Raw genomic sequence first — 16,500 nt, 5'->3', positions numbered from 1 at the left:
ATCCCCCTCAAGTAACGAAGCTTTCATTGAAGTACAAATTCCATCCACCATCAAGCAAACATACAATACAACCACGCCGGAGCTACTGCAGCGCCGACAAACACCTTCCTTAATCTTTGAGATTTGAGGCGTTAATTATATAATAAAGGCTTAGTGATACGTTTATATTTCGGTGTTTTCAGTTTATTGACCACCCTCTTGACCAATAACTGCAACCACTGTTAGACCTTACACTTTCTACCCCTTATTGGTCCCACAAACCGTGAAACTTTATATTATATCTTCAAGCTCCCACTCATAGACAGCCTGCACATCGTTTATTTTAGTCCTATATAGACTTTAGTCCTATTTCTGTTTCTTTAAATTTGGGTTTTATTGGAGATAATCCTGGTGTGTTCATGAAATGAAATGAAATTTATGTTTTGTCTTATTAAAGGTTTATAATGGCCTCAAGCCCATCATATATACACAGATGCATCAAAACTCTCATCTTTAGGAAATGTTGCTGTGTGCGTTTTTGTTGGATCACAGGAGATAGCAAAATCCCTGGCAACGTTAAACCTGACCTTCTTGCTAAAGAGGCTATGGAAAGTGGCGACTTATTTCTTTGGTTAATTTACCCACCTCATACTTTCAAGATTGTTGCGTTGAGTGGGCGGTAAAATTTAAGGCGCCCAAGTAAATCAGCCAAATATTCTACACAAGCCATGGTTCTTTCGGGTGAAGGTTGGCATACGTCATACGTGCTGTGCATTTTTTCTTGCTAAAATTAGCGTTATGTCGAGTGCTGATTGTGAACATGGACTGGATATTGGTATGTTAACCATATCTTTTTGACTTGCCCTTTGCGCATGACAACTCCCTTCTTTTCCAGAATCTTGTGTTACAAAAAGTTCTCCTCCCTACTTCTATTCCGGTCGTAATTGCTATAATGATACTTTAATATATAAGTTGTTTGACATCTATTCATGTAAATAATTTTAAACTGTGGTTAAATGTATGTCTATTTTATACATATTGATATGTGAAAATAAGTATATTGATAATCCTTAACTTAGTATTCTTTATTCCAAAATCCCGTACCTATCCAAATTCCTTTTTCCATAAACGTTTCCCAAGTTTTTGCCCTCTACGTTTTTGACATGTACCTAAGTCGCATGACGCCAAAGAAAAAAAACTTACTTAATAATGACTACAACGTAAGTAACATTGATTTTTATTAATGTAATTGAAAAGTATATTACCTAAACATAGATTATCGATATATATTTACTTAATGTAAGTACTTTCAGAAAACAAAGAAGCAAGCAGCTGGTTACTACAAATTACCACAAGGGGCTGCACAGATTGAGCATCAGTGGTTGCAGCTTGGCTTCGATATAACATCATAGGGCCTAAATATCCCCATCCCTTAGATCAAACGGACCACAAACGTCTCTAATTCTTCTTCTCCGTATATTTCGTACCGTTTGTTCTTCCCGTTCCTCGTATATGGTTATGGAACTGTCATATTTTTGCCTGTACTGCGTTATTTCACAATTTTTACAACACTTTCATGTTATCCCAACAAATGTGATACACAATTTTATCGTAGGTAGATGTGTCATAAGTCCAAGGACACTGATAAAAATATGGTGCCATGTTAGGGTTAATTGACAATTTGTCACGTTGTTGTATTTTGACAGAAAGACGTAACTTTCGTCATCGTCAGAATCGATAAAACGACCGTGATAAAATTTCATCACGTTGCGGATTTTAGCCCTGCTGGTCAGGCTTGAAGCTTCGAAAGAACTCGGCACTTGCGTAACAGATACTTTTCCAGTGATGTATAACAATTAAGTGAAAAACACTTTTATTTTCAGTGTACGGGAGAAAATTGCAAAGCAATAGTAAGTGAGACACACGTAGATAACTCCTTATTTTCTCAGAATATTATAGTCTCACAAAAAATAATATAATTCTAACAGTGCGAAGGTCCAACTTGTACGGCAAAAGTAAGTATTACACAAACTTCTACTTTCTAATAATTGATACCAACATTTTTTGTATTTTAAACTTTTAATGGTATTCTAAAGTGCAAAGGGACGTTTATTCCCAACATGGAGCAGAGCACATAATGATGGCGCATCCGTTAACAATCTTATGGTACTACTATTGAGCCAATTAATTCCAGTAATAACAATATTCAACATTCACCGAAAAAAAGCACACATAAATAACGTTGTCGTGAAAAGTGGTAGTATTGATGGTGCTGATGAAGACAATAATGAGATTTACGATAAGTTTCGTACGTTACGTCAGTGATGATGCCTAGACCGCGTTCAAATGGCCCTCTATTTTAGTGGACAGTAATTGCATGAATCCAGAACTTGGCTGATTTTATAATTAGAGCTCCTGAATACACTAAATCGAAATATTTGGTTAAACCGAAAGAAATAAGTGAACATTTACATTGCGATAAAACCAGTTTAAAGTCATAAGACCGAATGTTCTTTTAAAATACAAACCCAATAGGGTTAAACAATAGTTTAACTATTGTGTCTGGAAATCTCGACGTTACGATGTTAAAAACAAAATTATTATCTTTTCATTTGGAAAATCAGAATAAAACTGTTTTTTACAGTGTATCGGCCATGGCTGTAGTTATGAAACTAGAGTACCTGCTACACAGACTACTTAAATCTTTAATAAAATATGAGATATTGAAAGCTGTTTATTTCTACACCCCTTTCTACGACTATAAATAATCATTTGCGAAACACAACCTTTACAAAAAAAAAGTAAACAAGCTTGAATCAAAGATAATTTAGTCTTAAGGCTACGCATTGGAAATATTAGTCAAATGGTTTTTAATTTTAAGTTAGGTTATATTCAATAACCACATACTATGTAGAGGATAAAATCATCAAAGCTCTCGCATATAACCTAAATGGGTGATTGTTATTCTTACGTGTTTTTTTTTTTGTGAGTTGTAAGAATTGTATATGTTTTTAGGAAAATCAGTGACCACTGAATTGTTTTACTTAGGTAATTGGGCTATTATTTTATTTTGGGTCCCATAACCTGTCTCTCACGTTCAAACACGATTTTTATTAAAGCAAACAATTATTTTTTAAATAATTACACTATTGGTACATTTCTGATGTTATACTCGTGCTTTTATGTTCCACGTTTTTATCAAAATTATTTGAATTTAACCAAAAACACGGTAACTAAGTTGTACTTTTGAGTAACGCAGTTGTTTCCCTACAAAATTCCACTGTCCCTCTCATATATTTACTCCATATAAACATACATTACTTAAAAACTCTTCAAGACGCTATTAAAATGTAATATTTGCGGTAATAACACGTAATTTAATCTTTAACAATAATAAATATTATTTTCCTTTATCAGTTTTTAATTATTCCAAAATATTTATTGTGTCCCCGCGGCAAACCGAAAAATTACGAACACTATGTTACCATACGAAACTGAGTCTTAAAATTAGAATTTTGTATGCATTTGCGCCAAAAGTCGTATAACATATAATCAAATATTATTGGGGCGCGGGGGGAGTGCGTGGCTTTGAAATTCGCCGAGTCAGTCACGAGGACGCCGGCGGGATAGGTGCGTGTATTAATTGGGAGACCGCTGAGTGACCGCTGTGATAGGTGAGTTTTTTGAATATTGAATAATCTTTTACGTTATATCTTAAAAAAAAGGAGCAAATATTTATTGTACACGATCTGTTTTATAAAATGAATTACCATATGAGTGCTATTTTAGAATACACGTGGTTTCTACAACTGAGTTACCGATGCACTGCGTTACTGCGAAATGTAACGCAGTTGTAGCAATCGTAACGCAGTGGAAATACTCAAAGTTTTTGCTCAATATTTACAAATTTAATGGTTTTAATAATTTAATTTATAATTATTTCGTTACAGAGTGTCGAGTTTATCGTCCACAAGTCCCTAGTCAACAACGTGTTGACCATCGGTAGTGTTTCGAGCAGGGTAGCGTGCCTGATACTCAGAATATCATCTCGATATTCGCTGACTGTCATCCAGGCATACGCTCCGACCTCGGGACACCACGATGACGAAGTGGAGACTATGTATGAGGAGATTTCTAAAGCCATGCATAGCCATAAAAGCCACTACACGATTGTGATAGGGGACTTTAATGCACAGTTGGGGAAGCGTTGCGGTAACGAGCTGAGAGTGGGGCAATTTGGATTTGGGGTCCGGAACACCAGAGGCCGGATGCTGGCGGACTTTATGGAGAAGGATAACCTCTATATGATGAACTCCTTCTTCAGAAAGCCCGCACCCGCAAATGGACCTGGATAAGTCCCAGTGGAAATTATAAAAACGAGATCGATTTTATCATGTCGACAAAAAAGCACATATTCAATGATGTCTCTGTGATCAATGCCGTTAAGACGGGAAGTGATCACCGCATGGTAAGAGGCACATTGAATATCAATATCAAGCTAGAAAGATCACGAGTGATAAAATCCATGCTCCGACCGGCGCCAGCCCAGATCCAAAAACCCGAGCGCTTTCAGCTCGAGCTTCAAAACCGCTTCGAGTACCTTGATAACTGCGCAGAAGTGGACGATATAAACGACCTGATGGTGGATGCTGTCCGTACGGTAGGTTCTAAACACTTTAGAACCCGCCGTACCAAAACGCAGAAACTCTCGCACACACACTCGAACTCATGGATAAGAGACACGAAATGAGGCTGCAGGACTCAGCGGATGTCTTACATTATAGACAACTTAATAGACAGATCTCGAAGTCTTTGACAAGCGACCTTCGCCAATTTAATACTACACGTATTAAAGTGGCTATAGAGCGGAACAAGGGCTCCAAGGTGTTCGCAAAAGATCTGTCTATTGGGCAAAGTCAACTAACGAGACTGAAAACTGAGGACGGCAGAGTCATTTCGTCGACTCCCGAAATCCTGAGGGAGATTGAGATTGGAGTACCTGACGCACCTTCGATTTGCCGATGATATAGTCCTAATGGCTGAGACCCTGGAAGACCAGAACACCATGCTCAAGCATCTCAGTAACGCATCCCAACGAGTGGGTCTTAGCACGAACATTTGTGTCCAACGACCATGTCGCACCCACTCCAGTTCAGGTTGGGAACGTTACACTCGAAGTTGTAGACCAATACATTTACCTAGGACAAATAATCCAGTTAGGTAAGTCCAACTTCGAGAAAGAGATCTCTCGTCGGATCCAACACGGATGGGCAGCGTTCAGGAAGCTGCGAATATCTTCTCGTTCAAAATACCTCAGTGTCTCAAGAGGAAAGTCTTTGACCAGTGCGTGTTGCCAGTGATGACCTACGGCAGTGAGACGTGGCCGCTTACTATGGATCCCGTGAGGAGGCTCGGTGTCGCTCAGCGGGCAATGGAGAGAGCTATGCTCGGTATTTCCCTGCTCGATCAAATCAGAAATGAGGAGATCCGCAGGAGAACTAAAGTCACCGACATAGCTCGGCGAATTGCAAAGCTGAAGTGGCAGTGGGCAGGACACATAGCGAGGAGAATCGATGGCCGCTGGGGCGGAAAGGTTCTAGAATGGCGACCACGTGTCGGACGACGCTCAGTATAGGCCCGCTACAAAGTAGACCAACTATTTGGTGAAGGTCGCGGGAAGCCGCTGGATGCGGGCAGCGCAGGACCGATCGTCGTGGAGATCCTTGGGGGAGGCCTATGCTGACTATGATGACGATGATGACATACATACATACATAAACTCATGCCTATTTCCCACCGGGGTAAGCAGAGACTATAGAATTCCATTTGCTGAAAACGTATTGAATGAATTTGATGTCCCATTAAATATATTTGAAAAATAAGACTGAAGAGAGACTCAGACAGAAACTAATGTATGTTTAATACTGTTTTTTTGAGAAGTTTTGATTTTATTTTATTCTAAGAGAGTTTTGTTTAATTTGTTATGGTTTCAATTTAATTGTATTCTGTTTTTAATTGTTTTCAGTAAGTTAAACACCATAGATGCGGAAAGTTTACCATTATGTTACTTACTAAACTACTGCGTTACTTTTTTGTCCCCCATTTTTATGGAGACATTTTCAGAATTATAGCTAAAACTACCTAAGTATGTTTTAAAATTTTTGACTTTTTTTGATTATTTTTAATATATAAATGGCCTCCATAAATAAAATGCTTGAACTGCTATTGTTTTCTATTTTATTAAAAAAGTTTATCTCATAAAATCAAAATTAGGTAACGAAGTGGTAAACCTAACCATAAAAAGATGTATTAGACTGAAATGTTTCGTTATTTAATAATATAAGTTCAAAAATCTTTTATCTTAATTAAAAAAAAAAGGTTTGAATTTAATGTGAACGTTCCCAATAATAAAACTACATAATGTAACAAAGTAACACAGTTGTTGTTTTTCTGCACCCTCCCTAGTATAAATATAAAAATAAGTGAAAAATAATTGGTAAACATCGCTGCAAAGTCCTGTAAAATGTGATTTAAATATTATTATTGTTATAATAGTAAGAAATATTAACAAACAATAGCATAAATAAAAAAAAAAAATTTTTGGCGAATAACTTAACCATGGGACCCAGAATAAAATAATAGCCCAATTACTTCTAGTAACGTGTCCGGATATAATTTTTGCCATAAAATTGTTAGAAATTATATTTAAAAAAATTAGAAGTCCTAAATGCCACGGAACGTGTCGTGTCGTGTGAGATTGCCAAAATTGCAGATAAAATGTTTTTTTTTTTTGAAGACGTGGCATGTTATTTTGCGAAATATTACAAGCACTATGCAAGACGAACCTTTGTTCTTTAAGACTGTTTAACAAAATTAAATAGTGCACACTATTTATGATTTTGAACAACATATATTTTGTGAGCAGATGTTGTGCCACGACCGTGTACGGCACTTTAAAATTGCAATACTCGGTAAAAATAAATCTATGACATAGGCAACCCTTTCTAAGTTTTTATAGAACGGCAACAATATCTTGTCAGATTTGCAAATGGCTAAGAGCGTTGAGACCGGTATAAAATCAATCTGCTTTTACATTTAAAAAAGGACGACCATGTGATTTATAGCAACCTAAGGGTGGCCTCAATGCCGTATAAAATGATAGTATAGTATATTTGGACTAAATGGATCCTGATCTCCTCGGCCATAACACCTTGCGAAACCACGTACCTATTAGATTCAAAAATGCTAAATTGACCTTCAACAACTTTGACCATGACCATGTCGTTGAATAAGTAAGTGGTTCTGAATCTGGACGGTACGGTTCTTCTTGTATCTTTCTATCTGGGAACGAATAGGTATCGTTTTGACTAATTTACTTGTGGTCTACCCACCCCGATGTGGATACTAGGGCCTTATTTCTGTATTTAATCACTCAATTTGTATGTACAACCTTCTAATATTTTATGTTGATTGTTTGATGATTCCTCTTGTATTATGTAAGAAAAGGTATTTTTAAGTGGTTCGTAATTATATTGAATAAAAACCTTATAAGGATATAATTTTCTTTTATTTTTCATTTGCATTGAGTGTGATCCCCGAAAGATATAAGTTGGCATACTTGTAGATCGTATGCTCTTGTGTCGCGGCCCGTGTTCGGTTCGATTCACGGCCAAGTTAATGAAAAACGTAGAAATGTTTTTTTTTTATATAACGAAGAGTGAATAAAATTATTCACCCGAATACAGATATTAGTGATAGACGAGTAGTTACAGTCCTACAGATATGACACGGCTATTGCTCCCATCAGGTGTCGCTACTGTTGAGAGTTGACAGTTCCTCCCACTATTTGAGTAAATAAACATATTATTTTGGTTATATTTTACAACCCTTAAAACCATTTGCGCAGCGTTTAACTGCAAAATTAAAGTGTAATATTTATTCCCTAAGGATCGGAAAGAAGAAAACTTAAAAAAAAAAATATTTTCAATCAGAACTGCCTTTTTCTAACTGGCTGCTTTTCTTTCTGGTAACTATCCTTCAGACGGAATACACACATTAATACCAATCCACTCCACGTTTTATACCAATTTATCACGAATTTTAGCTGGACAATATGGAAATTGACAAAATTTAGGAACACTCAACAGTACTACGGCGTACATTTAAGCTTCTAGTTTTTATCCTTATGGTTAAAGAATATTTCTGTCAACAAGAAATATTGTTTTATTTTATTTTAATATTGTTACATTGCACTCAAGCAACTATCAGCATTGAAAAAAGACAAAATTAAATACTGCGGGTTATTCATTGGTGAGAAATATTATCCTGTTTATAGAAAGTGTGCCAATATTTTAAGTAGTGCAAAAGGCAAAACCGGCACCATGGCAGTACAAATAATGCAACCGGAAATGTATAAAACATATACTTACAAGTCGATTCTTCTTATGCTCATAAATGATGACAGCTTTTAGTAGTAGTTCCCCAGCGCAGACTTTTTTGAATTTGCTACAGGTAACGTCTTTTAGTCTCAAGAATGGTGCTTCCGAGATGCAGCGTCTTACGGACATGATTCTGAACTAGGAGTTCACTAAAGAGATGGTGATAAACATTATATTAGGTTTAGGTACCCTTTTTTGTGAAAAACAACCAGCCAACAGCGAAAAACGTAACAAAATGTTTTGAGTTCGTCATTTTAAATTTCATTCTTAGTTTAGTATTAAAATTTTATCTACGTACCTACATTTTTCGTTGCCCAAAACAAGCCAAAAACTACATCCTAGTTTTTTTTTATCACAGAAAGAGGTTAAATTATCATATATCGGTATGAAATTACGGTAGCGATTTGTTTTATAGGTAGAGTCCGAACTTCGGTTTAAGAATTTCGGATATGCTACCGTTAAAGTAACATTTTTTCATTTTACTAGATTAAGGGCCAACCCCAGCGCAGCGATGCCAGCAAAGGGGACGAGGTGTAAAGAGAACGTTTATTTAATAATTTAGGAATCGTTACAAATAATAGTACTTTCATTTTTTGGTAGCTGATAATAGATGAATCGCTATTTTAAGACGTCACACCATGTCTGTATACCGCTTACCGTTATAGCCGATATTTTAGGTAATTCAAGTCCTGTTTATAATACTGAATGACCACAAACATCCTTAGAATCTTACCTTAATAAAGTAAACTTAGCAAGCGCAGCCAAAACAGCTCCAATTGATGTTTCAGATTTGCGGACTGAATTTCGACAGTACATTACTTCGATACGTAGCGAACTCCGAAAACATTATAGATCGACAAGTCATTGCTTCGACAGACAATGCTTAGACAACACACAAATTCGAATGACCTCTACTTTGACAGATTTTTTTAACAATATCGTACCGGAACAATAATCCCCTGAACTGTATAGATAATAAAATTTACCTAATTGAGTACCCCATTTATTTATTTTCCCGTTAAATAAAAACACAAATTCACAAATCAACAAAATTTTCCTTAATTTGAAACTCGAACTCTTTAACTTGAGAACATTGTTGTTCGGTGTACCTGATACACGGTGTGACAGATAGGTTGTCGCCGATAGAAAAACCTTTTTAATATGTTTTACTTATATTTGAATCTATTCTTTTATATATGTTTGAATTTGGATATTATTTTGTTTTTACTTTTCGACATTATAGTTTTTCTCAAAAACTCAAACCGAATAGTTTTATTTTCCACATACGTAATACAAAGATACTTCATTTATTTTACTGTGCATGCCATGAATGAGGGTACTTTTATATTGTTGTTGTCACTTTAGTAATTATTTCAATTTTCTATCGGACGCAGAGTACTTCATTGCTCACATGCATTTTAATTGCGTTATGCTTCTTGCTTAAATCATGTCTTCGTGCGAAATTGTGTTATCTCGAAACGGAAAGGAGCAACTGATATTGGGTGGTTATATTTACTGTATAAAAAAAGTGCGAAATGATGTGTTTTATTGGACTTGCATTGAAAACTGTTCTAAAAAGTAGTTACGTAGGACTGAAAACATTACGTTGCAAGTAAAAGTCTATAATAACCACATAGCATATATACCTGATCCTGAAAAAATAAGATTACGTAAGTTACATCTGAATCTCAAAGAAAAGGCTCGTGTAAGTATGGAGACCCCAGTGCAAATTATTCAACAATGTACTCAAGAAGTTCCATCTACCAGTGCGCCGTTTATGCCAAGTAAACCGTCCATGAAAAGAATGATCAACAGAATTAGAAACCAAGGGCTACCAAAAATTCCTACCGAACTGGAAGATCTGGAAATTCCTAAGGAGTACTAAACAATCGATGGGAAGCCGTTTCTGATTGCTCATCATTCAGATGGTAATATTGTGCTAATCTTTAGCACCGAGCAACATTTGAAATTGCTTAGTTGTTCTGATTTCTGGGTTATGGACGGAACTTTCAAATGTTGTCCATTACTGTTATATCAAATGTATACTATACAAGGTCGAGTCGGGCTAAAGAAGAGTACAAATGAAATTCTTCCGCTAGTATATGGCTTTATGATTAAAAAGCGAAGAGTCCTATTTCATTTTTTTTTTAATATTACAACGTTACAATTTTAACAAATTCGGCACACAGTTGAAGCCACAAGTGATAATAACTGACTTCGAGAAAGCGGCAATCAATGCTAGTCAGTGTGTGTTTCCTAGCGCAAAGCATAAATGTTGTACATTTTATCTTAAACAAATTATTTGGCGGCATATTAAGGGGGCTAAACTAGATGAAAAGAACGTAAATGACAGCGATTTTGCTCACAAGTTGAAACATGTTTCAGCCTTGCCTTATAATTATACCAGTGTCAGAAATTCTATCTGCATTTGTGCAAATTAAAAAAAAATGTTTCCCGTGGAGGCTAAACCACTTAGCGATTGGTTAAGTGGTTTAGCCTCCGTTCACCCACCTTTCCACCAGAATTGTGGTCGGTGGCAGATTCCATTGAATGTGGGATTCCTACAACTCAAAACTCCATCGAAAGTTGGCATATGAGATGGAATACTCTGCTCGACTGAAAGAAAATGAACATATTCAAAACTTTGGACGAAGTTAAAAAAGAAATAAAGATTACAGAAAACGATACATAGAGAATTTTGTCTCAAATTGAAAAACCAAGGAATAAAAAAATAGAATCAAACGAAAGACTTCAGTACAAATGTTTTTATAAAACATTTGTTACTGAAAGATGACATGGATATAATTTCATTCCTTAGTGGAATAGCGTATGTTACTTACACGTCTAAGAAATAATAACAACTGTATATTTATGTGTGTGAATTATTATTATTAATTATTATGTACTAATTATGACAAAGGTGTGTCTTGTCTAAGTATTGTCTGTCGAAGCAATGACTTGTCGATCTGTATGTTTTCGGAGTTCGCTACGTGTCGAAGTAATGTACTGTCGAAATTCAGTCCGCAAATCGATGTTTCAGGAGGTAATAACTGCAATACACCACAAACTAAATCAATTCATCTACATACTACAATTCAATCAGTGATAGTTAATAAATAAGGAACAATACATAAGTAGACAATAATATATTCTATTTTATAATAAATAAATAAATACAGCTTATATTAATTTATTTTAATGTACATACGGACAACTACACAATTTTACACAAAATTATATGTTACTAACGACAACATATCCTATGTACTAGCATTAACAGAGATAAATGTCGTATTATACCCTCGCCACTTAATTATATTAATAATTATTCAATATATAAACGTTCTTAAAAGTGTTCAGATACCACGAAGGGCTCAATGCCAAAATATAACATAAATATGTAAAGCAATGAACTTGAAAACAACGTTCATAATTATAAACACTCTCGGTGGGACGCGCAATATTATGATATTATATTAGATTGCTCATCATCTTACATCAGATTTCATGATTGGATATCAATAGCAAATAATACATTTTCAAAGACATCAATAAGATCGATTAAATTATATTATTATATAAATAAATGCTTGTAAGAAATTATTTTGTGATGTACGTAAGAATATAGTATTTCACAAAAATATATACCTACTTATTACGTAAAAGTTACAATTGCCTACAATATTACTTATTTTAAGCTATCTTTTGTTTTATAATAATCCTATGTTGTATATATATATATATCATGAGCCTTCATTAAAATTTAGAATAATAAGTTTCTAATTTTATTTAAGATTAATGTATAACATGATTTAAAACGTGGATTTAATGTGTGTGAGTAATATTTTGGACCGTATAAGTGATCCCTTGCACTTGTGTCTGTTGTGTAGAGTCCGGTGCAGATGGGGGGAAATGTCCATGTACCCTTCTATGGTTTTGTAACGCTGTTCCCTGGAAAAAGTAATACCATATACCTAATTGGTAGATTGAGAACAATTAAAACAACACAATTTTACACTATAGTCATATTATCACAAGCACCAAAGCGAAAACATTATAACATCCAACAGAAAACATGTAGTTAGATAAGACTGAAACAGGTAATTATTAAAATAAGTAATTATTTACTTAATGCATCCATCCAAGAAAAAAACAAACCAAAAAAAAAACCGAATGCAACATCAACATTGATTGAATTAAATTTGTAGGAAAACTTAACATGGCAAGTACATGGGATATATTCGTACTAAATATTTTACTTTTTTACAACTGTTAACATGATGTGTGATGGTAGTCGGAGAGCGGAAACTAACACAAAAACGATTGAAATAAACGTTTCAGTATGAACAGGTTCTTTAAATCAAAACAATGTGTATACTTCAAATAAAAAATCTATGTCCTAAGTCATATCACCGCCAGACAAACACTGATTGGCCTAATAACACTATTATTAAAAAAAGTTCACCATTAAAAATGGAATGACACCATTATATTCCTTTGTCCAAAACTTGTCCTTATACGGGAGGGACAAAAAATATGTACACGATTTTTGTAAACAGGCATGTACCCTTGCCAATACACAGAATGTCGCATCCTTCGACACATACGAACGTCTTTAAGAATCTCCCCATGTCTCGATATATTCAGAATACCCCAGTCCCGCCATTCTGCTATCCCCGTGTCAAGTTTTACCCTTTTAAATACAAGGAACTATTAAACAATAGATGTCGTAGCTCCGACAACGTGTTGGTCAAGATGGTGACTATTCGTAACAAGCTTATCCAAATTTTGGAAGAAATCATCACCAAACAAATAAGTATGTTTTTTTTCATATATTTTGAATACCTATACGGAAACAATATTATATTCAGGACATCAAACTGGTGACAAACAATGAATATGAATGAGGCGCACAAGGATTGCAACGCGCAAAACATGAGGATGAAGAATAACCGTGAACGACTACACATTCGGATCCCGAGGTACGTAGAGCTATTATTTGCCTTTGAGTCCGAAGACCCGAGATCTGGTTTGGACATGACAAAGTATTTTTAGGCGGCTGGGGTCACACACAACATGTAACTCTCAGCTACGGCTATTAGAGAAGCTACCCATAGGTGAAGTCGGACATGACCTCACAACCCACAGAATAGAACAGAAACTAAAAATATGATTGTTAATTTTAATACAATTTCACTTGGGTGCAATTTCGCTTGACATTTCGTTTAATATTAATTTATCTGGGTTGATCAAACCAAACAGTAGGTACATACTGCAAACCTTTTCGTTAAAGGACCACAGCTCTAAACATAGCAAGGTAAAGGAAGAAACAATGTTCTTGAGGATAAGTGCCGAGACGACATAATTACTATGGGATCTTTGATGACTTTTGTTTTATTCAACTACAACAGCAGGTCATCCTTGTTGTCTTCCTATACTGACAACAAATATTCCAGCAAAGTATCTATTTACCTCATTTTTAGGGATCGCTACAAAATAATAAGTATCAGGACATATTCACCTACCACTAATTACTACATTTAAAAAACAAATGTATGGTAACAGATTCCGCTTTCGTGCTTATAAAGCACAACATAATCTCGAGAAACCACATCCAAAATATTTAAATTTTTTTTATCCTTTTTCATTAGAATTTTCCAGACAATGTACCTACTTAAGATATTATGTCTACCTCTAAGTGTGTTAGAGTTGTAATTTTTACATAATATAAAATAAAGAAAATTATTCATATATAAATAGATACTTAAATAAAATAAATGTAAGTTGCGGCGGGGTCATGCAGATAAACTTATAATACCCAAATAATAATACCAAACTAAACCTATCTACTTTGCAAGCGAAACTAATTTGCTTTGCTTACTACGAGATGTGAGAGTACGAGAGCTGCAGTTTATAAATTCGGCCATTTACAGAACAATATTTAATTTAAAAGTAATTACAACATTTAAACATAGAACTCTGAATTAGAGTAGGTACAGTTCGTTTCATGTAACTGTCAATTGTAACGTCATTTCGTAAATTGCGTGTTTTCATGTATATTTCACTAAAGACTTTTTTTTGTAGGACTTTACATGAATCAATAAACTAAAGACAATTACTGAAAGACTATTACTGAAGGCTGAAGATATAAAGAAGAAAAGACAAGATCAAAGACTCACTATATTTTTGATGGTATTTTTTTATAAGTATTTTTAAATGAAACATTAAACTATTAAAAAACACACGCGCACGCGCGCACGTATAGTGTTTATTCTGGTTCGCTGCCAGTTTGATGGGTACCTTCCGTACGTTTGAGCCGGAAATGACCTCGGGTGGACTTTTTGAGTGATGTTGACGAAGCTTGTTGCTGATAAGGTCTGTTCTTTGACGAAGCTTGTGTGGATTTCATCGACTGATTTTAAATAAAATTTTTGACGAAACCTTTGGTGAATGCCTAGTCCTTTTTAAATACATTTTATGGGCTTAATATAAAATTTCGATTTAACAAGATTTAGTTTAAATTGGTAAATAATATTAATTAATGCGTTAAAAACTAATTTGTATATTTTTGGTTTTTAAATTAATCTGAATGACGTTTATGATTTTGCTCAGTATGTATTACAATTTTAATATTGTTAAAGTAATGTGCCCAAACTGTGGGCGGTCCCTAAGAGTGCTCAGAACCAAAGATAGATATAAATACAATTTTGTTATTTTTTTCATTTATTTATTTAAGTTGAATAGTTTATGCTTGTAATAAATATGATGAGGGTTAGTGATGGTCATTATTATTGCGCATTTGCATTACATTAAGTTTGTAAACCGCACACTCTTAGTACCCTATTGATGAACACAAATTATAATATTACATATTATTTATTATAAACGGCATTAGGAAATAACAATTTAGGTAAACAGGCTACATTTAGAGTTAATTGGAGGTCAAATATATACACGATTTTTGCCATAATAAACGACTGATTTAAGGAACTAAAACTAGAGAAATGAGGCTAATTAAGACAAAATGTCGGAATGGTTTTAGAATTAAGTAAGGGTAGGGCAAGGCAAGCAAGCGTTCTACCAACTGGGCTACGACGTCTAGGTGCGTCAAAAGTTTATAACATCTTTACAACAAGTGGTGAATCTTGGATACAAGAGTGTTCCAACATAAGCCGAATCCAACAAAAAAGATTCGTGCAAAAAGAACTTTGAAGCAAATGGCCTGTTTTTTCGGTATAAATAGACTTGTGGCTACAGTGCCACTAGATCGTCGTAAAACTGTTAGTTCGGAATGGTACACTACCATTTGTTTGACAGAAGTCTGAAAAAATAGGAAATCTGAACAACTGAGACTGCAGAATATTTTGTCGCCTCGACAATGTGACAGCTATGTCACAGTACCGAAACATTAGTTTCTATTAATTTGCAAGCTCGAAGAATATATTACGTGGCCAACGCTTTTCGAGCCGCGAAGAGGCCGTTGAACCTTTCAAAATGCACATTTTGGAGATAAATCAGAATTTTAAAAGTGCTGATTTAAATATCATATATGCAAAAAAGTGCATCGATCGTCGTGGCGAAGGTTATGAAAAGTAATAAAACCATAATAAATGTACTTCGACATCGAAGTAATTGTTTCTTTTTATTATTTCGGATTCATAAATAGCAGCCCTCGTATACCTACTATATATAATGTATATTGCGTACTATATGAAAGCAGATTATCTTAAATGCAAAACTTCTCGATGGAAACGCTTATAATGCTAATTTAATAGTATTTTTATGAAAAACCTAGTCATGTAAATTGGAATATTGTAAAAATTTCGAAATCAAAGACTACAAAAATAATCAATGCTCCCAAACGTTTAAAACTAAATATCCCAAGCAAAAAAAAAATACGAGAGTATAAAACCAGAGGTAAAGCAACAATACAATTAAATGTCTTTTTTGCACTGTTTACACAGTACCTTTTGTCAATATTTTTTACAAGCATGAAGGAACTTATCTTCATGTATTTGAAAGCTTGTCCAAGAGGACGAAAATAACACTATAAAGAGCATCTCCTCGCTTTTTCATTGCTATT

General features: G+C 34.7%; 1 protein-coding gene across 3 annotated transcripts in view; it reads right to left on the bottom strand.

Annotated features, from left to right (window-relative positions):
- The window catches only part of LOC126380003 (zinc finger protein ZFP2-like), a 138,140-nt gene that overhangs the window by 114,318 nt on the left and 7,322 nt on the right, over nt 1-16,500 (bottom strand). For 2 of the 3 annotated variants that reach the window (XM_050029068.1, XM_050029069.1), the window contains one exon: nt 11,592-12,368. The exons of the other annotated variant lie outside the window; for it this stretch is intronic. In XM_050029068.1, coding sequence (XP_049885025.1) covers nt 12,243-12,368 — 126 coding nt within the window. In that variant the 3' untranslated portion in view covers nt 11,592-12,242. Of the gene's footprint in view, nt 1-11,591; nt 12,369-16,500 lie in introns of those variants that run through there. 3 annotated transcript variants of the gene reach the window in all.

The sequence above is a fragment of the Pectinophora gossypiella genome, chromosome Z, assembly GCF_024362695.1.
Source record: "Pectinophora gossypiella chromosome Z, ilPecGoss1.1, whole genome shotgun sequence".
In the NCBI taxonomy this organism is placed as follows: domain Eukaryota; kingdom Metazoa; phylum Arthropoda; class Insecta; order Lepidoptera; family Gelechiidae; genus Pectinophora; species Pectinophora gossypiella.
The sequence above is the reverse complement of the archived record's forward strand: the minus strand, read 5'-3'. Positions and strand labels throughout refer to the sequence as shown.